Source organism: Paramisgurnus dabryanus, chromosome 4, assembly GCF_030506205.2.
Source record: "Paramisgurnus dabryanus chromosome 4, PD_genome_1.1, whole genome shotgun sequence".
Taxonomy (NCBI): domain Eukaryota; kingdom Metazoa; phylum Chordata; class Actinopteri; order Cypriniformes; family Cobitidae; genus Paramisgurnus; species Paramisgurnus dabryanus.
In genome coordinates this window covers 45,122,073-45,146,900 of record NC_133340.1, presented here as the reverse complement: position 1 = coordinate 45,146,900, position 24,828 = coordinate 45,122,073, and the positions used below count along the sequence as shown (strand labels likewise).

Sequence of the window (24,828 nt, the reverse complement as noted above, 5' to 3'; positions counted from 1 at the left end):
CATATACACAACTTGATAAATGAGATTCGCCATTGGTCAAAACATGTTTAATGTTTATAGAATAATTAGTGGGGGCATTTAATACAGATTAATTATTGATTACAACATTTTAACGCTGAATTTAAAGTGGATACTGTAACATTTAAGTTACTTAATTCAAATGATGTGGTGACTTTCTGGAAAGGCAATCAAGTGCATTTGTCTTTTGTATAGTTCTTTTGGCAAAGCATCCAACAGTAAAGAGCTTCGCATTTCACAAACCAGATCCACAAATGTTTGTGTTTGTCATTATATTATTCTGTAATCGCAAGCGTTACTGCCAGATTCACCAACCATTAAGAGAAGCAAACGTACGTGTGTGTTCGCCAGGATGACGTTTGATTTGATTTGCGTATATGCATGCGTTAACGTATGTGATTACAGAATAATATAATGCAAGCAAACTTTTTGACAAAAAACGCAACTTTATATTGATATCGCGAGACAGCATTTCACCTCGATGAGAAATCTGATATTTACATTACTGGCATAGCCTGATTTGAAACGGACAGTTTTGTCAAAGCAGCAAACACCTGGCAGGTTCTCTTAAATTCTTACTAAAATGCTGTTTGTCTCTGCCTAATCCTTCTATCCATGCCCAGCACCACTGATTTAAGTAATTTATCAATTAGGTCGTCTGCTTCATATACTTACTCTTCATCCTGCTGACAAAGTTAACTTATTATGACTTCTCCGCGGCCGCGCGGCATCTGCAGCTGGATCTCAGCCACACCTCAAAGACCCCTCCCTATTCTACTTCTTATTGGCTGGTTTGTTAGTTTGGTTGAGAGTGAAATATGTGTTCCTCTCATATTATTTGTAGGCGAACACATGATTTTTTTTATTCGCAGCCACTACCACACCACACGCCGGAGATCCGACTGCAAGCTTAGTGAGCTCTGCTTTGAATGAAGTTCCATCGTGACAAATAAATAAGACTACTTGCGGAGTGATATACGGTCATTTATAACGGTGCCTTATACACACACACACGCACTCAAAAAATGGATTTGCATGATTCACGAAAGCCTCATTTTCAGGTCGGAAAAGCCGGAATTCCGGATTTATCCGGAAGAATCACACCCCTGATTTATTCATCATGGGAAGTTCAGTGTTGTTCACAAAAATAAAAAGAAACTGGACTCTGAGTGCTCACCTGTACTGGGTCCTCGTCCACTTTAACCTGCCCAGCAATCTCCATCATGTCCAGGGCCAGATGACAGATAGATTTTGCATGATGGGTGCAGGGTTCCGGGAGACCACTCACCGTCATGTATTTATCACCAACAGTCTCCACCTTTTAGTGCAAAAACAGACATTTAAAGTGAGTTTTAATTAGTGACCACAAGAAAACTGTCTGTGCTATCATGAACCTCAAAGGCATCATTTACAAAGGACTTTCAGTGGAAATGGCTTGGATGTTGTTGAGATATTGACTAATGGATATTCAAGACAACCAATCCATATACCAAAGCCATCAGGGATCTCAAACTCAAATTGGCTTGGGGCCACTTCTGAGATTGACATCTCATAGAAGAGCAGCAAAGCTATTTTAACATTCAAAAAAATTACAATATTTTTGTAAATGTACTGTTTCTATTATAATTTAAAATACAGTATAATAATACTTAAAAATATGTGGAAAAATGTAACAAGTGACCCTAACATTTGAATGGTATTATTCAATGTTACAATGTTACATAAGCAATGTTACATAATATATTACTGTGTAATTGCATAGCAAGCTACATAATGATGAGTGACATACATTTATCTTTTGCATGTTACTCCTCACCTTTCCTTTGTTTCCTAACCTTGGCACCTGATGGCTTAAAGGAATAGTCTACTCATTTTCAATATTAAAATATGTTATTACCTTAACTAAGAACTGTTGAATCATCCCTCTATCATCTGTGTGTGTGCACATAAGCGCTGGAGCGCGCTGCGACGCTACGATAGCATTTAGCTTAGCCCTATTCATTCAATGCTGCCATTTAGAGATAAAGTTAGAAGTGACCAAACACATCAACGTTTTTCCTATTTAAGACGAGTAGTTATACGAGCAAGTTTGGTGGTACAAAATAAAACGTAGCGCTTTTCTAAGCGGATTTAAAAGAGGAACTATATTTTATGGCGTAATAGCACTTTTGGGAGTACTTTGACTCGCCTGAAAAGTCCGCTCCCCTTCTCACTCTCATAATGGGAGAGGGAGGGTGTTACTGCGCCAAGTCGAAGTACTCCCAAAAGTGCTATTACGCCATAAAATATAGTTACTCTTTTAAATCCGCTTAGAAAAGCGCTATGTTTTATTTTGTACCACCAAACTTGCTCGTATAACTACTCGTCTTAAATAGGAAAAACGTTGATGTGTTTGGTCACTTCTAACTTTATCTCTAAATGGTACCATTGAATGAATGGGGCTAAGCTAAATGCTATCGTAGCATTGCAGCGCGCTCCAGCGCTTACGTGCACACACACAGATGATAGAGGGATGATTCAACAGTTCTTAGTTAAGGTAATAACATATTTTAATATTGAAAATGAGTAGACTATTCCTTTAAGCATCCTTTTCTCACCCATTGTTCAACACTGTATTTTAAACAGTGACATAAACACAAACAAATAACTTAAAACAAATACAATGATCCTGTACTACTGACTAAAGGAAATTTTTAACCTAGCAAGCGAAATTAATAAACTGAGCTTTAAGGTCTACTGCAGATGATTACAACCATTGACAGCAGAAAACTAAAAAGTAGTAGCGACCTATAACCTGTAAGGTGTCGCCAGTGGAAGCTATAACTTGATGCAAACTACCGCCCCCCCCCACTTGTAATTCTGAGTGACAGCTCTTTTAAGGACAAACACTTCAATGTCCTAACCAGATAAATTGATTGCATGGTAACAATGATAATGATTGACTTGAGGTGCAGATGAGTGATTAAAATCTGATAATGCATCCTGTTTTCCACGCCGTCATGGAGAACTTGGGTAATGATGCAACGGAAAAATGCCACAAGAGCGCAACCTCTCAAGCGCTTTGGAAAGAAGCCTAAACCATTTCAAATGATCTAAACCATAACCATTTCAAATGATCTTGAAATCTTGGCTGGACAATAAAAGCAGGCCTTTGTTTACTGTGATGTAAATGTCAAGTAAAATAAAAATATCAGGATACAATTACTCCATTTCATCTTAGAGAATCCAGGATACTTTTGATTTATTTAAGACAACACAAATGTAGCTAGTCCCTATTTTTCTTGTTCACCATCCCCATACCCACTCTGAGAAACTTTAAAACACCGCTTTAGAAAGAGACCAGTCCGCCGTGAGACCTTTGGACCACATAGACATTGTTGACTTTAAGTAAATATTGCTTTTTTTGGTGAGCCAGACTTGAAACGCTACCCACCCGTTTTGTTTAGTTAGCTAAGCTACGTGAAGTGCATTCTTGTCTGTATGCCTAGGGTATAAATCAAGAACATCTTTTCATGCCCTTTTGTAAAAGGGCATTGTACATGATGTATAGTTTGGGAAAAAACTTGTTATTAGGTAAAAAAAATGTTTAAGACCATTTAAAACCATGGATATTAATATTTGGTTTAAATGAAGGTTGTCCAACCAGCCTGCAAAAAATAACAGCTGAAAGTATGATAAATTCACAATATTCCAGTCTTACCATATAGCTGATATTGTGTTATCTTATAACTTGCCCGTCTTTACACTTTTAAAAATAAAGGTAATAATGAAAATAATAATGGTGTTTATTTCATGGTGCCTTTCAGAACACCCAAGGTCACCTTACAAACAATATACAGGTCACTGGATAGGACAGAACACACAACAGAGAAAGAGCATATGCATGTAAAATGCATTTGAGTCTCAATAAAACATTTCATAAAAAGCCTGAATAAAAAAGATATGTCTTAAGACGCTTTTTAAAAGTCAACAAGCACTCACTATTGCAAACATCAAGGGGAAGAGAGTTCCATAGGCAGGGGGAAGCATAACTAAAAGATCTGGCACCCATGGTAGTAAGTCAAATCTGAGGTACCACAAGAGAAATTGAAGATGAAGATCTAAGTGCATGTGAAGGAGTGTAAACATAAGAAGTTGAGTAAGATATTGTGGTGCAAGATTATGAAGTGCCTTATAAGTGAGTAGTAAGATTTTAAATTCTACTCTAAATTTTACTGGAAGCCAGTGTAATTGCAGAAGAACTGCAGAAATGTGAGCAGTATAAGGTGTTCTAGAGAGAACACAAGCTGCAGAATTCTGAACCATCTGAAGTTTATGCAGCAATTTGGAAGGAATACCTGAAAGAAAAAGTCTATACATGAAGTGACTAGTGCATGAATGAAAACTGCAGTATTATTATTTGAAAGAAAGGGACAAAGACAGTTAATATTATGCAGATGGAAGTATGCAATACGGGTGATATTATAATTTGTGCTTTAAAGGATAGTGTGTATCCATGATGACACCCAAACTTTTAACCTGAGAGGAAGGAAAGATTGCGGTATTGTCAATGGTGAGAGAGAACCAGTAAAGTTTAGACACAACAGATCTAGTGCCAATCAGTAGAGCTTCAGTTTTGTTGCCATTTACCTTCAAGAAGTTGCCAGTCTTTAATGAACACCATATTTCCTTAAAATATAACCAAGAGGGAGCATAACTATAATGAAAAGAAGCGGGCCAAAAACAGAGCCCTGGGGTACTCTAGTGGTGACTGTCAATATTCTTGAACTAAAACTTGAAACTTGAACTGAATACGCTGACTGCGTCCAGATAAATATGATCTAAACCAAGACAGATCAGTGCCAGTAATACCAATGAAAGCTAACCTGTCAAGAAACATCTTATGCGAGACAGTATCGGAGGCAGCGCTCAAGTCAAGAAGGACAAGTATAGTTAAAAGCTGCCAACAGTAGATCACTGATTATTCTGACAAGAGCAGTCTCTGTGCTGTGGTGGGGACAAAAACCAGAGTGGAATTGTTCATACAAGTTATTATTGGAGAGATGTTCATGAATTTGAGTTGCAATACACTTTTCCACTACCTTAGAGATAAATGGTACATTTGAAATTGGACGGAAATTGTCAAAATTTAATGGATCACCTCCTGGTTTCTTAAGTATGGGTGTAATAATAGCAGATGTAAGAGATGTTGATACAAGACGTGAACTAAGTGAAGCTTAAACAGTTTCTGTAATAAACAGCAAAGGAGCTGGTAAACAATCTTTCACTAAAGGAGTTGGAAGAGGGTCTAACTGACAAGTCAAAAATTTAGATTTACCTATCAGACCCATTATCTCTGAAGCAGTAATGGGAAGGTGTGTAAGTTATAAACTGACAGGAGTCATTATGAAGAGTACCAGTAAGTAATTGCTGATGTACATTTTCAACCTTAGATGCAAAAAAATCAAAAAGCAATCACATAAGTCAGTGGAATACAAAGCAGATGGCAAATAATCAGGTGGTTTCAGAATATTGTTTACCAAAAAAAAGAGACCTAGAATTCCCATTGCTAACTCCAATTATGTTGAAGTAGTAATCAGATTTAGCTTTTGTCAGTGCTAGGGATGTCCTGATCCCACTTTTTCATTTCCGATACGATTCCAATACCAGAATTCCGTATATCAGCCGATACCTATATCTGCCAGATACGATTGTAATTACATGTGTATAGTGCTTTCAGCTAAACCTAGTATCATTTTAAATGTTAAAATCAATAATTTAAAATGAACTTTTTATGCACATTCCGGGTGCAGAATTGATGCGCCTAAGGCATAACACACATTTAAAGTTCATGCGTTTCTGGGCACAGAATTGATGCCCTTGAAGCATCCTCTCATAGGAATCCTTGCACCGCAATAGAAAGTTCATAACTGTTAAAACACAAAGAGAATGTGCTCAGCACAAAGCGAATTGCATCCATCCAACAGCTTACTGAGACTTTATCAAATCAGATCTTTTAAATAGCCAGTTATCTTGTGTGTGCGTGCGTGAATGACGCGTTTCATCCGTCCGCTTCACCAGTGGATTAACCCAGTTTGGGAGTAAGATACAGTGTTTCTGTGAACTAAAATATCTTTAAATGTGTGTTTGTTCCTTCACATGAAGCTATGGAGTGTATTAAAAGACTTTGAATACAGTGCATAAAACGTTTATAGTGCTTTTATAATACGTTGTCTTTTTAATAGCTTGTCAGTATCAACCACGGCTAACGCACATATCGGAATGAGATCGGTCATGTTTTCTGTCATCGATCCGATGTCCAATCCAGCCAAAAAGCCCGGATCGGTCCCCATAACGATACAGCATATCGGATCGGGACATCCCTAGTTAGTGCATTTTTATAATTTTGAAAATGTTCAACATACATTTCTTTATGAACAGTAAGGCCAGTCCTGATGCACAGCCTCCCTAACCTACAGCCTTTAGTTTTAAGTTCATGCAGTTCAGGTGTGAACCAGTGAGCTTAATGTACAATTGAAACAGTTTGAGTTTTCACTGGTGCGAACACAATGCCATAAGTCTGAGTGTTATTTCTCTACGAGCTCCCCTAGTGTCTGGAAGTAAATGCTTTCAAACACACTGTCGTAAAAACGAACTGTTGTATTTCCCCCTTGACAAATATTATCCTTCTCTATCTATCTATCTATCTATCTATCTATCTATCTATCTATCTATCTATCTATCTATCTATCTATCTATCTATCTATCTATCTATCTATCTATATGGCGACCATGGCGACCATACGTGCCATTCTTCCTGGACGCGCCCTGGCCAGGATTTCGGTGCATCTTCCTGAAGTCGTATTTGTTGACCGCATACACCATTCAGTTAAAAACATGCGATCGTAGTTTTATTCTTACCTTAAAATGTAACTGTTGCTTTTTTGTAAAAATAATAATAATCCTCTATGACAGTGTTCTTCACTCCCAATCCTGGAGAGCCGGTGCCCTGCAGAGTTTAGCTCCAACCTCAATCAAACACACCTACCTGTGATTTTCTAGGCTGCGTCCGAAACCGCATACTGTATAGTAGGTACTGAATAAGATGAAGTACCTACTTACTTGGCGTTAAAACAGTAGGTACTGTACAGTATGAATCCTGGTAGTATGAATGAGATTCGGACGTACTACATCCGCCATGTTGCTACATCACGTGACATACGTCGTCATCACGTCATGTCATTTCAGCGCGAAAACAGCCGCGTGCCTCTTCTTCTTCGTTGGATAACTCCTCGTCCGGGGCATCATGGGATAGTGAAGCGTCCATCGTATGCACACTGCAAAATCTAACCGGAAGTAGTAGGTCATCCGGGTACTTTTCCCATACTGTTTTTCGAATACTATGTATTCGGACATACTACTCGCCTCGCCTACTGCTTTTCGCGTACTATATATTATGTAGTAGGAGGTTTCGGACGCAGCACACGTGTTCATGAAGACATTGATTAGCTTGCAGGTGTGTTTGATTAAGGTTGGTGCTAAACTCTGCAGGGCACCGGCTCTCCAGGGTTGGAAGTGAAGAACACTGCTCTATGACGTATGCGGTCGACAAATATGACTTCCGGAAGACGCACCCGAAATCCTGGCCAGGACGTGTCCGCAGGCCCGGATTAAGAGGACTTTGGGCCCTGGGGCTATAGCAAACACCAAAGGCCCCCCTTCATCTGATTGCCAAGCCAGTCTTCTACAGCAATAGCCTACATATTTTTTATTGTTATTAATCAATGTATTTAATTAGTGTTTTTCTTTAACTTTATTTATTATTATTTTTGCACACTAAAGAGTTCAGGCTATTTAACACAGTAACCCTCAACTGCACAGATTTTGGGAACATTTTATTGATAAAACATTTGTACCCTATGTAGTGCATTTACTCCAGATATGAACTCAAAAACATAAAGGTTGCCAAAAATCAGCAAAAACATTACTCCTACTTCAGTCATACTTCCTCAATAAGTACTTAACCATGAATAATTTAGGGATGAAACATCACCCTCATGTTGATAGCATGAGGGTTATTAATAGCGTCTCGGTTACGTATGTAACCCTCGTTCCCTGAAGGAAGGGAACGGAGACGTCACGTCGTGACCGACGAATTGGGAACCGCTCCGCGGGTGACCTATCTACTTCGAGAAACTATAAAAACGCCAATGAACTTGGCATGCAGGTATTTGCATAATGCCGGCGCCGCCCCGCCAGGTGCGTATATAAGCCGCAGGTGCACAATACCAAATTAGCTATATTATTGCTGAGAAGCCGAGCAACAGTGCCCGGCCTGAAAAACAGCAATGGAACAGCAAACTGTGGCGACGGGACGTGACGTCTCCGTTCCCTTCCTTCAGGGAACGAGGGTTACATACGTAACCGAGACGTTCCCTTTCAGTCGGTCACTACGACGTCACGTCGTGACCGACGAATTGGGAATCCCTACCAAAACGCCACTGCAGCTGAACCCTTCCAGTGTCTGTAAAAGCCCTCCGCCCTCCACATAGGGGGCGGAACCTAAGGCGAAATGCAGAAGGCCGGTCACTACCTGTTCCTTAACCCACGATAGTGAAGCAGCGAACTGGGGAAGCGTCTAAACTGAGCGGAGCTAGAACACTGCGGAAGCCATCCCCTAAGAAGGTTGAATGGATGACATAAAAATATGAAACAACCGATAGGTTGCTCATAAAAAGTCTCTGAACAAAACATAGTATGCAGAGAGATGCAGAGCAGGCTCTGCTAAGGAAAACGTGGAGGATTAGTACCCCACGGAGTATACACACAAATGAACCCCACGTAGGGGACAAATGTGGACGCCTAGCCTACACAGGTTTACAGAGAATACATCAGTGATAGGTTGACAGCGGATGCTCCGCAACACCAGCTATCAGGGCGGTGGAGGAGAGGCAAAAACAGTTTTTTTGACGTTTTTTCCCCATTGGCCTTCCATATTGGTGCAGATGTGCAGCACCAAAATAGAGGCTCCAAGCCGACACACGAGCCGACCCTCGGCATTCTTAACTAGTTAGTAGAAAGAACCCGAGTGGAAACCGGTTCGACACGAACACTATAGAATCTTGTGAACGTATTAGGTGTCGCCCAGCCTGCAGCTCTACAAATATCTGTTAGCGAGGAACCGCGAGCCAGTGCCCAAGATGATGCCACACTGCGTGTAGAGTGGGCACGTAAATTAAACGGACAAGGCACATTCTGCTTTTGATATGCAAGGGCTATAGTATCCACAATCCAATGGGACATCCTCTGCTTGGTGACAGCTTTTCCTTTCTGCTGACCACCGTAACAAACAAAGAGCTGATCTGAGGTCCTAAAGCTTTGCGTCCTGTCTATATACACACGTAGTGCACGAACAGGGCATAACAAAGGCGTGGCTGGGTCTGCCTCCTCCAAAGGCAGCGCTTGGAGGTTCACCACTTGATCTCTGAAAGGAGTGGTGGGAACTTTGGGCACAAAGCCGGGCCGGGGTCTCAGTGTTACGCTGGATGCAGCCGGCCCGAACTGAAGGCACGATTCGTCGACCGAAAATGCATGAATATCCCCTATCCTCTTAACAGAAGCCAAAGCAAGGAGAGTTAATGTTTTCATTGTAAGAAATTTAACACTCACACTATGCAGAGGCTCAAATGGGGCTTCCTGGAGTGATTTCAGCACCAAGGACAGGTCCCACGGAGGAATAGAGGGAGGACGCGAAGGATTCAGTCTTCGAGCGCCTCTGAGAAATCTAATGACCAGGTCGTGCTGACCCACTGTTCTACCGTTTACGGGTGAATGGTGAGCTGATATCGCAGCGATATCGACCTTAATAGTGGATGGTGACAGCCTATTCTCCAAACGACGCTGGAGATATAAAAGCACAACACTAATCGGGCATTCTCGGGGGTTTTCACTTTGGGAAGAACACCAGTCGACAAACAGGTTCCATTTAAGCGCGTAAGCCTGTCTCGTAGACGGCGCTCGCGCTGCAGCAATAGTGTTAGATACCTCTTGCGGTAAATCACTCAAATCCTCCGTGCCCCGTCCAGAGACCACACATGGAGGTTCCACAGGTCGGGGCGCGGGTGCCATAATGTGCCCTCTTGTTGAGAAAGAAGGTCCTTCCTCAGGGGAATCTTCCACGGAGGGGCTGTCGCGAGGAGAGAGAGTTCTGGAAACCAACTCCTGGTTGTCCAATACGGTGCCACCAACAGCACGCTCTCCTCGTCCTCCCGGATTTTGCATAGGGTTTGCGCAATGAGGCTCACCGGAGGGAACGCGTATTTGCGCATGTTTCGCGGCCAGCTGTGTGCCAATGCATCCACGCCGAGCGAGTCGTCGGCTAGTGAATAGAACAGGCGACAATGGGTCGTCTCTGGGGAAGCAAACAGATCTATCTGCGCTTTGCCGAAACGTCTCCAAATCTGCTGAACCGCAATGGGGTGGAGTCGCCATTCGCCGGGACGCGCAGCCCGAGAGAGCGCATCCGCCTCTACATTGAGCGCGCCCGGGATGTAAATGGCACGAAGAGACCTCAAATTCTTCTGACTCCAAGTGAGGAGATGACGGGCGAGATGCGACAGGTGACGCGAGCGTAAACCGCCTTGACGATTGATGTACGCCACGGTCGCAGTGTTGTCTGTGCGAACTAATACATCTTTGCCCTGTAACTCGTTGCTGAAACGGACGAGCGCAAGATATACAGCCCACATTTCTCGGCAATTTATGTGCCAATGCAGCTGGGGTGCCGTCCAGACCCCCGAAGCCGCAAGCCCATCGTACGTGGCCCCCCACCCCGTGTCCGAAGCATCTGTGCATACTATTGCATGCCTGGAGACCTGTCTCAGAGGCACACCGGCTCGGAGAAACGCACGGTCTGACCACGGAGTGAAAGTGCGACGACACGCAGGTGTAATGATAACACGGTGAATGCCGCGCAGCCACGCTCTCCTCGGGACTCGATCGTGAAGCCAATGCTGAAGCGGTCGCATATGAAGCAGTCCGAGCGGAGTTACAGCTGCGGCTGCTGCCATATGCCCCAGGAGCTTCTGAAATTGTTTCAGCGGGACCGCGCTCTTGCTCTTGAATGTATTCAGGCAAGTCAGAATCGACTGTACACGCGCTTCTGTTAGACGAGCTGTCAAATCGATCGAGTCCAGTTCCATCCCGAGAAAAGAGATTCTCTGCACGGGGCAAAGCTTGCTCTTTTCCCAGTTGACCCGAAGACCCAAACGAGCGAGGTGTTTTAGAGTTAAATCTCTGTGATCGCACAGCGTCTGACGTGTTTGAGCTATTATGAGCCAATCGTCTAAATACGCGAGAATGCGCACACCTTTCTCTCTCAGGGGTTTTAAATCCCCCTCCACTACTTTGGTGAATACACGGGGAGACAGAGAGAGCCCGAATGGGAGGACTTTGTACTGGTATGCTCGCCCCTCGAACGCAAAGCGGAGAAACGGCCTGTGCCGGGGGAGAATCGATACGTGGAAGTACGCGTCCTTCAGGTCGATGGATGCGAACCAATCGTTTGGACAAATGCATGGAAATATGCGCTTGGGCGTCAGCATCTTGAACGGCATTCTGTGAAGTGCACGGTTCAGCGAACGCAAGTCCAGGATCGGTCGCAAGCCGCCGCTTTTCTTGGGTACAATAAAGTAAGGGCTGTAAAACCCCGACCTCATCTCGGCTGGAGGGACCGGCTCGATCGCGTCTTTCGCCAATAAGACAGCGATCTCCGCACGGAGGACGTGCGCATCGGCAGCTCTCACCGTAGTGAAACGAACGCCGGAGAATTTGGGGGGACGCCGGGCAAATTGGATCGCATAGCCGAGACGAATCGTGCGTAAAAGCCAACGCGACGGGCTGGGAAGCTGTTCCCACGCCCCCAGACACCGTGCGAGAGGGACTAAAGGCACGATCGGTGTACCCGCGGCGGGCGCAACGGAGGTGATCGCCGGTGTGTGCTTATTGGCCGCACCGACAGCAGTGTTGTGCATGATAACACTCACCTGAGTCCGCTGCTGGGTGGGTGAGTAAGGGAGGCTCTGCTGAAGACACCTCACGCCACTCGATGCACCCTCTGGCGAAGGGGGAGGAAGATGATGGGTTATGAGCCCATGATTGTCTTCTCTCCCCTGAGAAGACAGAGAGCGCGGAGGGGTTATGAGCCCGTGCGTTGCTCTCGTACTCCTCTGATGAGTCGGAGAACGAGGGGGGGTTATGAGCCCGCTCGTGTCTCCGGCGCTCATCTGAAGACCTAGAGATGGAAGTGGAATTTGCTCTTTTTGTGGAATTGTGGGTGCCGACTGAAAAGTCGGCGGAACAGAAAAATGAAACAAAAGATTCCCCAACCGGCCCTCCTCCGGTGGGGGGAGTGGTGCCTTCACCATCTCCCGAAGAGCGATCCCCTCCATCTCTAGGTCGCCCGTCTCAGGGCCGCTTCGAATTTCTTTTTCCACCCTTTGCAGCGGGCTGAGCGGGCGGGGCGGGCTGCTGACGACCGGTTCCTCGCTTCTTAGAAGAGCCCCGGGGAGGAACGGAGGCGGCCGCCGCAGGACGCCCTCGGCGAGGAGCAGGCTGAGGTGCCGACGTGGACGGGGCAGGCGCAGGACGCTTCCGACGTGGCATGATCTGAGCGATGGCCTCAGTCTGCTTCTTGGCCGCAGAGAATTGCTGGGCAAACTCCTCGACCGTCTCGCCGAACAGGCCGGCCTGGGAAACCGGAGCATTCAGGAGCCGGGTTTTGTCAGCATCCTTCATGTCCGCCAGGCACAGCCAGAGATGGCGTTCCTGGACCACCAGGGTGGACATCGCACGACCGACGGCACGTGCGGTGACCTTGGTCGCACGAAGCGCCAGGTCAGTAGCCGCACGGAGCTCAGAGAACTCCGCCGAATCGTGACCCCCCGCGTGCAGGTCCCTCAGAGCCTTAGCCTGGTGAACCTGCAGCAATGCCATGGCATGCAGGGCTGAAGCTGCCTCCCCACAGGCTTTGTAAGCAGCGCCGGTTAGAGCGGACGAATGCTTACAGGCCCGTGAGGGGAGAGTAGGCTGGTCCCGCCAGGAGGAAGCGACACCGGCCGGACACAACTGCATCGCGACCGGCCGCTCCACTGACGGGATACCAGTGTACCCCCTGGCATCTCCACCCTCGAGGGAGGTGAGAGGTGAAGGCTGAAACGGCCGGTTCCGGGAGGAAAACGGGGTTTTCCACGACCGCGTCAGCTCTTCATGGACCTTGGGGAAGAAAGGCACCGGGGGCGAGGGCTGGGAAGCCCTGGCACCCCCGAAGTACCAATCGTCGAGGCGGGACGGTTCGGGTGGGGGAGGTTCAGTCCACTCCAAGCCGACCGCCGCCGCCGCCCGAGCGAGCATGGCTGCCATCTCGGGGTCGAACGCAGGGCCCGCAACCCTTCCCGAAGGAGGGAGTGGGTCTGGATCGGCGTCCGAGATTGACAGCCCCCCCTCCGATGCTACGGTGGACAAAGTCTCCGGTGGAGGCTCGACAGAGCGCGAGGACACCGTAGAACACGGGCCACTCGTCTCCATCGGGACCTCCGCTGGCAACGGATCAGGGCGCTGGGAGCCACTGGACGAACCAGCAGACCGACCCAGCACCGTTATACGGAGATCATCCTTCGCAAGCCTAGCAACTGCGCTCTTAGCAGTACCAGGCTTGGAAGGCGGGGGCCGTTCCCGGAGAAACGACACCCGTCTCCGCAAATCCGCCATAGTCATGCCCTCGCAGATGGAGCATGAACTATCACGCAACGCTGCCTCAGCGTGCTGGAGCCCCAGACACGAAACACAGCGCTCGTGGCCATCCCGGGGAGCGATGAACACACCGCATCCAGAAACGGAGCACGGGCGGAATGCCATCTTTAAAAAGACGCACCCAACCGTGACACGAATGAGTGGCTGTCTTTAAAAAGACACAAAGCTCAAACGTGCTGCTCTTTTAGGGAAATCACTCTTTTGTGCGAGCTGGTGAAACACACAGGGAGAGGCAAACGCACTCACTCGAACTCAAGTCCTAAATTAAAGAGACAGAGAGAGAGAGAAGGGTGGAGAAAACACTGCGAGCCTCCGCTGAGGTGTCTTTGCCCAACCAGCTTCAGCAAGCTGAGATTTTTCTTTTCCCTCTTTAGAGACAGGATCTACGAAGATCAGTTTAAACAGCTTCTCGAGAGCAGATGTCTGCCGGCTTCGAAGCAATAAAGCTAATTTGGTATTGTGCACCTGCGGCTTATATACGCACCTGGCGGGGCGGCGCCGGCATTATGCAAATACCTGCATGCCAAGTTCATTGGCGTTTTTATAGTTTCTCGAAGTAGATAGGTCACCCGCGGAGCGGTTCCCAATTCGTCGGTCACGACGTGACGTCGTAGTGACCGACTGAAAGGGAACCTATATTTACACTGCATTTACAATTACATAAATGCTATGATTGTTATTTTAGAAGAGTTTTTTGAAGAGCTGATATACAAAGTGATTTTGGCTACACTACCTCTCAAGCATTGCAGAGCTTTAGGCTACTGATGCTCTTCTCATCTTGTTGTGTTTATGAGCGCTTTTAATTTTAAATGCAAGTGATAGTTGGATTGTAGATCGCGTATGGCGAAGACAATTCAGCGCAAATTCAAAAATATGAGAGAATACACTGTTACACAGAACTACAGAACACGCGCGCATAACGCACCGCACCATAGGGAAGGAGAGAGCTCGCACACAGAGAACCGATGTGTGTGTGGGAAAACACTACTAACCTTTCGTTAAGTTATGATAAAGTCTGTCAGCCGTCTTCTCTGTCAGTAACATCTGTTGACGTTTACGTGAAAATACAAGTACATTGAAAAATGACATGAAAACACCGCCAACTTTTAATTCTTTCACTCAGTGTCATGTGAGAGATGCACTGTCGAGGTGCCGCACACAGCATAGACAGAGAGAGCGCGTGCGCACGAGAGAGGCGCCGCTGAGCCCTAGCAATAGTGAATGAAGCCATTTTAAATATTAAAATAAAAATGTAAATGGTAATCATGAAAAATCTATTCATGGCGCCTAGTGTTGATTCTGTGGCGGCACGCCACAAATAATGTATGGGAAACACTGCGATTATCATCCAAATAGTGCTTAACTCATTAACTTCAGCTGCTTGCTTACCCTTTTCGACATATAAAACACGCGGATCGGGGACGAGGCAGGGGGGTGAAGCTTGTTTTTCCTTTTTTTGTGAACCACTATCACTTTTTTCATCATTTTTGAACTCCAGCGGAGACGGGTCTGTCTGCAAGAGAGGGGCGTAACTATTGCTCCAGCGAGCGTTTTATAGCGCTACAATGTTCATGATGCATAACGAAAAGAGGCGTTTCCCAACGTCATGGCGCAAATTGTGGAGTTAATTTGATTAGGCGGTGAATTATATCATTCAAGTCACATTTTCCAATAACGTCTTGTTATTTTATTATACACAAATCAACCACCTATGTTTTGACAATCTCATTTCCTCCAGCCAATCACGAGCCCCCAAATCCCGTGGGCCCTGGGGCTTCAGCCCCACCTAGCCCTTATGTTAATCCGGCCCTGCGTGTCCGGGAAGAATGGCACGTATGGTCACCCTAATATATATATTAGGTCTGAAGCTCTTTTTTCTTTTTTTGGAATCTTCCGTCAAGGATTTTCTCTGCTGCTTCCTCTGCCATTTGCAACAATCGCTAGCTGTGTTTCATTCGCCTGCCACTGTGTTGTTTGCCGTAAAGTGATCCTGCTTTTCATGATATCTGAGACTTTGCTAAGGCTGAAGGACGGCGGGTTGGATACAGCGAACTTGCAAGTGGGGTATTCTTCCTACAGGCGGAAGGAGTGGGGAGAGAGTCTTCATTCATCCTGCAAGTCATTTAACCATATACCGACTTACGAAGATGATTTATTAACATAAAAATGCTGCCTTGTGTCCCTTTAAAGGTGGGGTTCATGATCTCTGAAAGCCAATGTTGACATTTTAAATCACCTTAACAAACACACCCCTACCCCAATAGAATCTGGACCTTCATTTGATAGACCCACCCCACACATACGCAACCCAGGCAACGATGGTGGTTCGTAGACACGCCCCTTACTGCTGATTGGCTACAAGTGTGGTTTGGTAGTTGGCCCGACTCCCTTTTCCAAAGTGTTTTTCAAAAATCATGGAACCCGCCTTTAAATGTGAATGTAGGTTAATGATGTCTATTGGGCAATCTATTGGTTCAGGGATTTGCCCTGCTCAGTCATGGTGATGTAATAATGAAAAAGAGGAAAACTAACTGCAAGAGGAAAATGAACTATCCTAAAATTCTCTGCTGGTAATGGCAGTGTGTGCTTGGTTCTCTCCATTCAGAAGAAGCTTATAATAATGGTGTTTAATTTGAGTGGCCTGGTTCGTTTTTATGGGAACATTTTTGAAAAAGTCATTCATCTTTGCATGATTAAGTCCCATCCATAAACAGAACATGTTGAAATATTTATGTTGATAGATTTACATTTTGGTTTGTCAGAAGAAATACTATTGTCCACATACTGTATGTACTGTATAGTGACAGATCCGCTCTGATGCTGTGATCATAGACACCAGAAGCACAACGCACATACAAAAATGACTCTGAACCTAAAAGACAAATATAAGCACATATGACATCCAGATTGTTTCCCCTCACCTTGTAGACATAAGGGTTCTTCCGAGAATCTGTGAGAATGTCAAATCTGGTGTAGATGTCGTTGAGCAGGTTGACAATTTTTATGGCTCCCTCTGCAGATGCATGTTTGCTGCAGAACGCATTGAACCCCACAATGCCGCTAAAAAGAATCGTCACGTTGTCATATCGCTTAGCCGGTACTGGCCGTTTGTGCCGCAGCTCATTGGCTACAGAGGGAGGCAGAACTGAATACAGCAACCTGAAACAAAAAGGTATTTATTATTTTTATTCGTATTCTTCGCTGAAACAAATATATTTTTTGTATGTCCAATATAAAAGATGGGCTTGTTTTGAGTCATATTGTCTCATTCAAAGCAATTCAGTTGTTTATCTCATTCAGAATGAATCCTTTTGTGATGTTCTCTTAAAGTGACCATGGAATAACACTACATACAGTATATTACCCCTGAAGGTTAAGTGCTAATTACCCAGAGAGCTGTTTGTGTACTGGCCCTGGCCCCCTACATTTAGACAGTTATCCGTTTTATCTAAGGCATCTGAAAGGCTCTTGGTAATGGTGAAAACACATTTTATCATTTTCAGACTTCCATCATTCCAGTTTTACAGGTGCATAAAATAAATAAAATGATCAAAACTTTGAGAACAAATCTCTTCATTTTGTCTTCTGGCCCAGTAATGCTAAACCGCAGCAGCACGTCTCTCTTACATATAGTGCACTGCCATGGTAACTGCCTTAAGTATTATTGTCTGGTAAAGCTCCTAAATTATAGATAAATATGTCTGGGTTTGCTGCATCTGAGACATTCATGGGAAACATTTTAATGATTTGGTCTGCTTGGGGTCTCCCAAGAATACACAACATGCTACTTATAACTATGTGTTTATGCTATTTTTCAGACAACATAAATAATAGAGATTATCCAGACCAAGCAGATCCTGTATGTTGGGAAGAGTAAATAATTTAACAGTATGATTCACAGTAAAAATAACTACCATAACAAACAAACACACTTTCTATGAGGCAAAAACTATTTGTGCAGAAGTCATTTGCGCATTAAAAACTGTCCTGAAATGATGTCAATAAACCTTAAAGAAAAATGCCACAGTTGCATTTCAGTGTCCTAAATTGACCATTTGCGCAGGTTTCCATTTGGGGTGCCTGCTAGTGAAGATAAGACGACACTATTCAGCAACTTCAGAAGATGGGCCCATTTGTACATTTTATCAACAAGTCACATACATCCAAATAATAAAACAAATGGAAAAAACAGAGAAGGTGTATTTAAAATGAAAAGCAGAAGCTGCCCTTAGAAGGACCTCAATTTTTTCCTGTCAAAGCCTAACCATAAGTCAGCTACTCAAAGTTGTTTTCTGTAAAGGTTATTTCTTTACTGTTTTTCTTCTATATATAATGTTTTAGTAATACAAAAACACTTGCACTGCTCTATTTTTTAACAGCTATGTCCGAATTCTGCAGAATTGCATATACTTGAACATAAGCTGTTGTGCAGCTCTAGCCTATGTTTACTATCTTAGTGGATATTAGGGGATGAAGGGCCTAGGCTGTTCAAGGTTCTCCACCAAATTTAATAAACTCACTGAAGCAGACTCCCCACAGAGAAAAACACTGCCTCACATTTCCAGCAGAAAAGAGACAGCCATCTTAAGAAACTGTACTGTACTTGGGGAAATACAGTTTCATGCTTTTATTTACCAAGAGTTAGGTTAATCATCAAGTTTTTCATGCCATGTCATGTCTTATGTCTTACTCATTGTACTGTATATGCCTTGAGAATTGTTTGGGTAATTTGCAAGGTAAGTTTGTATCATTGTACGATGAAAATAAGGTATTCATCAATCTGTTCATTCTATATACCACTTATTCATATAAGTTAAATCGAAGGGCAATAGAAATATTAAACTATATAAAACTCTTACATTATAAATTTTTTTGTTGCAATCATCCAACTACAAAAATAATGTGAATATTTTATGGTTCGTTGTTTAGTCAAACACTGAAAACCAAGGTTTTAAAACTCCACCATCCATTTTCATTCAATTCCATTTACAAAATATATTAAAATGCTAACTTAACAGTCCACAATGTCACCACTTGGCCTTCATCTAACACAGTGTTGTTCACTCAGACAAGCTATTCAACAGGCCAAACCATGACTTGACAGCATTTTCTTGATTATAACATGCAAAGAAACTTTACATATTCCCTTAAAGCGTCATGAAACCAGCTGTTTCAGCTCAAGTCTACCTTACAATAATTTTGAAAAATGCTACTTAAATGGTCGTGGATGCTATGAGAAGAACAGCGATGAGTGGGCGGGGCAACTGATATAAGCTTAGATTTACTAAGATTAGCAGTATTACAGAAATAATTAAACGGAATACAATATTTTACACATTTACTTCAGAACCATGTGCGATTATCCTGAGCCCCAGACACCCCTCCTCTGGCTGACGGAGCACATGCACGCCCTCACACAAAAGCAAAACGTCTCTGCATTGGATAAGAACACGCTATCTTATAAATAATAATGAGACACTGACGGTTATGTGGCACTTCAGTAATTTTCCGTGACGTTTACACGAAACTGAGTTTAAACCCGGAAGACAAAAATATCACAAAAAGCTAAAAATTAACTAGTTTTCTCCTAATGTTAAAATTAACAGATATTAACATTGTCTTCTATGATGTGCAACACAACTAACTTTGTGAATATCTAAAAAAAGTGTTGGTTAGTGTTTCATGACGCTTTAATGTTCTATGCCTGACCTGTCTGTCTTCTTCTTTTCATCCTCCAGGGCTCGGAGAGTGTGCTGCAGACGGTCCGTCAGGATCTCCAGCTCCTGGGTCAACTTGTACTCTTCACGAAACTGCTCCCCCAGGAGCACAAGGTCACGGGTGGCATCGTGAAGGGGAATGTCACTCAAGTACAGACCTCTCCTTGTCAGGTCATCCAGATTCATAACACTGTCATAAGCAAGCAAAACTGAATTAGGCAAACACAATCTGTAAACCCATCCGGAAATATTTACTGTGCATTTTGAAAGCATCTGTGTACATAACGAGATTGATTATGGAGATGACCTGACACACTATAGAGATAGAAGTCTCAGAAAAATTGGAACAACTTATTGAATATTAGCAGGTTTTAAATTGGGCCAGGCTGTCTGGGGCTGAGGCTTTGCTCCGCGCCAGTGTGCCCATTGGTGCTGGTGCATGTGCACTGACGCAAAGCGAATACCATATTTTCATTCATTTCTATGGAAGGTAGGCTTCACACTTGTGAGTGCGGGGCACCCACAACAAAAACTGAATTGTTTTTGTCAGCATGCTGCGCTTAATCTACCGATGTCTACGCAGCCTAGCGTGAAGTCGAACACAACACATCTCACCCAGAACCTCGAGAACGCACACTTGCGCAGGGTTATTAGACAATGCAGAAATGAGAGATAGAGAGAGATAAGAATAAAGGTCTTAGATATCAGGTGCCCAGGTCAGGAAAACTGTATAGAAGACTAAAAATGTGTAAAGGAACAAAAGTATGTATTTAGCCATGCAACTATTATCATTACACTTATCTTCGTAAGTCGCTTTGGATAAAAGCGTATGCTTAAAGCCTAAATGTAAATTTCTTATGGAGAACTTGAGCGCAGAAAAATCATTGATCAATGCAATCAATTCATAATATTGCACAGGGCTGCCTGTTTACCTTGGTGAGCACAGGAACAGGATGTTTTCAGTCTCTGGAAGGGAAATCATTTGGCCCTTCAGTCTAAGACAGCTGATCTCTGTGCCTGTGAGTTCATCTTCATTCTCTGCAGTCTCTACGTTCAAGAGGCCCTCCTACAGGAAGTCATAGAAAAATTGTGTCATAGTTTCCATGCAAGCAGTACAAGTAAAATCCTTGCTGTTGTTCTGCAAAGATGTCTTACTTCCTGAATGTGTACATGAAACAGATAATTAATGTCAGAAAACTTTAACCCCAACACAAAAGGTTGTAGTTAATGAGTGTCTGTAACGTGTTGTAGGTCAAACAGACCTTACTCCGCAACACAAACACAGTGTTGATGTGAGACAAGATGCCATGGAAACTGAAGTCTATATGCGGCCGCACCAGAGAGAACACTGAGGACAGGTTACAAATGCCAGGTTGCAGCTGAAAGATAACACACATAACTTGACACTTTTCTCCATCACACATTTAAACCTTATACTGTATACTTTCTAAGTCTCACATTTACTGTATGTTTTTAAACTGAAACAAATCATCTTGTGCAGACAAACCTGTGGCAGAACTCTGAAGATGGCATTGCCACACTGTGTGAGCATTAGGTCTTTGTCAAACATCAGATGGAAAGGAAAAGCCTTGCAGAAGGTATATGGACTGATCCGTGTCTCTTGAGTTCCATTCTCCTCAAAACCATCCAAGTCTTCATAAAAAGCCTCTTCCTCTGAGTCCTTCTCTTCAATCAAGAACTTAATATGATCACACTCTTCACTCTTCTGCTGAATGACCTGATGCACCCCAACACAAATACCATACTTAGTCTTTTTTGGGGACTGTATCCAAACATTAGACATGGTTCTTTACAATATAAAGGCAAAAGTGCACTCATAATGCAGTTAATGGAAGTCAGCGAAATATATATTCCGATATTTCACCTGAGATATGATTACCTAATTTATCAAGAGATGTGTTAGCTTCTCTTGTCTACCAACTGGATTACCATGCAAAATTCCAATAAGATACACACACACACACACACACACACACACACACACACACACACACACACACACACACACACACACACACACACACACACACACACACACACACACACATTTGTTCATATATGTGGTTTACAGGGACAATTCCAAAGACGCAATGCATTTTATACTGTACAAACTGTATATTCTATTCCCCTAACACTGGGGGCGACAGTGGCTCAGTGGTTTAAGTAGGTTGTCTACAAACCGGAAGGTTGGTGGTTCAATCCCCGGCTCCACCGGACCAAGTGTCGATGTCCTTGAGCAAGATACCTTACCCCAGCTGCTCCTGACGAGCTGGCTGGTGCCTTGCATGGCTGACACCCCCGTCGGTGTATGAATGTGTGAGTGAATGTGAGGCTAATTGTAAAGCGCTTTGGATGGCCATAGGTCTGTTAAAAGCGTTATATAAATGCAGTCCATATACCATTTACCATTCATGTCCCCGTAAACCACATATAACAACCCACACAATAGGCTTTATCTCCTTAACCTATTGATTACAATCTGATCTTGTGAAGTACACACACTCCCTAAAGTATATATTTGATACCAGCCGTACCAACTTTGTTGTTTTTGCAAAGTTTTAATGTCCATCCATTAAGATACAAAGAGAAAACACAAAAAATAAAACAATATTCAGAACTTATATTCAGTATTCTTTAGGCAGCATCAGTCAGTATTTAGTGAGACCTCTCTTGGCACTAAACACAGCTTGGGCTTTTTTGAGGAGACTGTAGTCCTAAAATCATTTGATTAGAATTAGAAATGAGTATTTAATTTAATTTAGGTTTAGGAGATCCTGCAGTTTCCTGGAATTGCTCGAGTGGAAGAGGAGTTTACCCTAAATACTTGACTTGACTAACTCAATTTATACTGTTTTTACTACATACAAATTTCCTGTACTGTATTTTCTAGTTGTATTCTAATAAAGAGACTGAGAAATAATAATATATGATTACTATACCCCTGCAAAAACAACTAATCTAATGGTGGCATGGTTGCCTTAGACTTTTGCACAGTACTGCATATGTATACAGTATATATCAATGCATCTTCATTTACAACACAAATGACAGTCTTAAACAATCTGCAAACTTAGATTAAGTGAATGTTATGCTTATTTTAAAAAAATGTCTTGGATTGCATATAGACTAAGCAATGGATGACATTACTGTTAGTTTTATTGTGTCTCGGTGTGTTTAAAAAAATGAATGTTTAGTATATTTATACTTGAGCCAAAAGCAAAAACATTTGAGATTTTATGTATACACTCTCTCTGCATTCATCCATCATTATTCTCTTCAGCAAAATCACGGAAAATGGTCCTAAAAATGTTTTTACTGCAGAAATCGTATCAGGCTGATCTGAATGCAGAAAAGCTGTTGTTTTTTCTCTCTAGCTTAAAGTTGAGCCCATTTCACTGACGTCAAGCCGCTGTCTCTTTGCCCTGCCATCACCATGACGACGATAGCTAGCATTTTTTTTTAACATGTCAGGTGTTACATTTGGAGGGTCTGTCGATTGGACTCCCTCATTTCACACTAAGCCCAGATGGAAAGAGAGAGATAGAAAGAGCAGTCTGCCGTCTGGGAAATGATTAGCTCTTATTGGTTAAGGGGGATTTATTTGGAAAATAAGGCAGAGACTACAGCGCATTGACAAAGGAAAGACCTTAGAGAGTCCATCTTAATGTTGTGCACTGATGGACTCCTCTTAGTGAGAAAAGACAACATCATCCTCAGCTCCAGTGGTGTTTAAATGATTTTAGTGTAGAGCTAATTATTGTTTGTTTGTCTTGACCGACTATATAAAGTATGAGTAGTCATGTCTTTTTATAAGGGTAAAAACTAGGCACAAAAATGCTGCTTTACTAGTCAATACTGGAGGTTTAAATGTATGCAAACACACATGCCAGATGCAACCTTTGTAACTGGTCTGCCAGACTAAAGACAATCAAAAGAACAAAGCAAAATCTATTTATAGTAGGACAAAAAGGCACAGCACAAGCCAACCTTCATCTCAATCTCGGTTCCATGAATCTGTTGTGCAACTGTCTTGATTATCCCTATGACGATGTCCTGGAGACCTTCTCTCTCAGAGTAATAGTGTAGAATAAGGTTGTTCCCTTTCTCTGCATCCGTACAGCGGAAGGAGGGCGCACGCATACCAGGGTAGATGGTGCCCAGATGGTCATGCAATGCATCCAGATTCTGAAGGAACAAACTGATCTTAAGGCGGTGATTCAAAAAGAAAAAGGGTAAAACACAGTATCTGATTTGTATTGTTGAGGAAGTCAGTCCTACGTGGTGAAATTAAAAACCTTTTAAAATTGTGGTTATAGCTACAATAATAATCTAGCTGACAGAATCAGTAATATAAATTTTTACTAAATGAAACTAATAACTAAAAAGCCTCATTATGTAGCTTTTTACTGAAAGGGGGTCCTATTATGTCTTGTAACAAGGTCTTCTTTTTGTTTTTGGACTGTACGTTTACATATGTTTTTTTTAAATGGTCTTGATAAATCATGCATTACATTATTGCTGCACCTCTCAGTCTGTCATGCTTTGTTACTTCCAGACTCCCCTCTCCTTCTGGAACGCCTTGTTTTCCTAAGCGCACAATTAGACAACTATGATTGCAAGTTCTGTCATTTACAATATAGTTCAACAATTTCAGTGTTTCCAGAAACCATTGCTCCAACAAACATTTGCAAGCTGCAACCCAAACTTGTGTAGCTGGAACTACAACTCTCAAGCTGTGGTTAGAACCATGTGTTACTATCAGATATATACTTACATAAATCTTGAGCAATGCTCTTGAGGAAAATAACCAAAGAAATATGAAATCAGGGTTTTACAGCCCCTACTTCATTGTACCAAAGAAAGACGGTGGATTACGATCTTGGAGCAGAGACGCATTTTCATATGCATCCGTACCCAAGATTGATCTGCAGCAATTGATCGTATTTCCATGTATCAATTCTCCTTCAACACAGACCATTTTTTGCTATTTGTGTTGGAGGGGCAAGCTTATCAGTACAAAGTCGAGCTGTCCCTGTCTCCCTGAGTCTTTGCAAAAGGTATGGAGGCGTCTCTTGTTCCCATGGGAGAACACCATGTGTGCATTCTCAACTATCTTGACGATTTGCTCATACTAGCACAGTCACAGATCAGTTGTGCAAACACAATGTATTTGGTGCTCAGGCACCTCCGCCGACACAAAGGAATGTGTTCAGTTAATGTTGAAATGCTTGAGTTCATTCAAACACAAAATGGCGGTCTCACTGAAACACCATTTAGGTTGCTT

At 43.2% G+C, this 24,828-nt stretch overlaps 1 protein-coding gene across 3 annotated transcripts in view; it reads right to left on the bottom strand.

Moving 5' to 3' along the window:
• Positions 1-24,828, bottom strand: part of gucy1b1 (guanylate cyclase 1 soluble subunit beta 1) — a 44,243-nt gene that overhangs the window by 11,394 nt on the left and 8,021 nt on the right. For 2 of the 3 annotated variants that reach the window (XM_073814416.1, XM_065254793.1), the window contains exons 5-11: positions 23,532-23,729; positions 21,031-21,261; positions 20,786-20,902; positions 20,456-20,589; positions 19,516-19,713; positions 16,728-16,965; positions 1,196-1,336 (exon numbers count right to left, since the gene is read on the bottom strand). In XM_073814416.1, coding sequence (XP_073670517.1) covers positions 1,196-1,336; positions 16,728-16,965; positions 19,516-19,713; positions 20,456-20,589; positions 20,786-20,902; positions 21,031-21,261; positions 23,532-23,729 — 1,257 coding nt within the window. The remainder of the gene's footprint in view (positions 1-1,195; positions 1,337-16,727; positions 16,966-19,515; positions 19,714-20,455; positions 20,590-20,785; positions 20,903-21,030; positions 21,262-23,531; positions 23,730-24,828) is intronic. The other variant, XM_073814417.1, reaches the window with a different exon arrangement.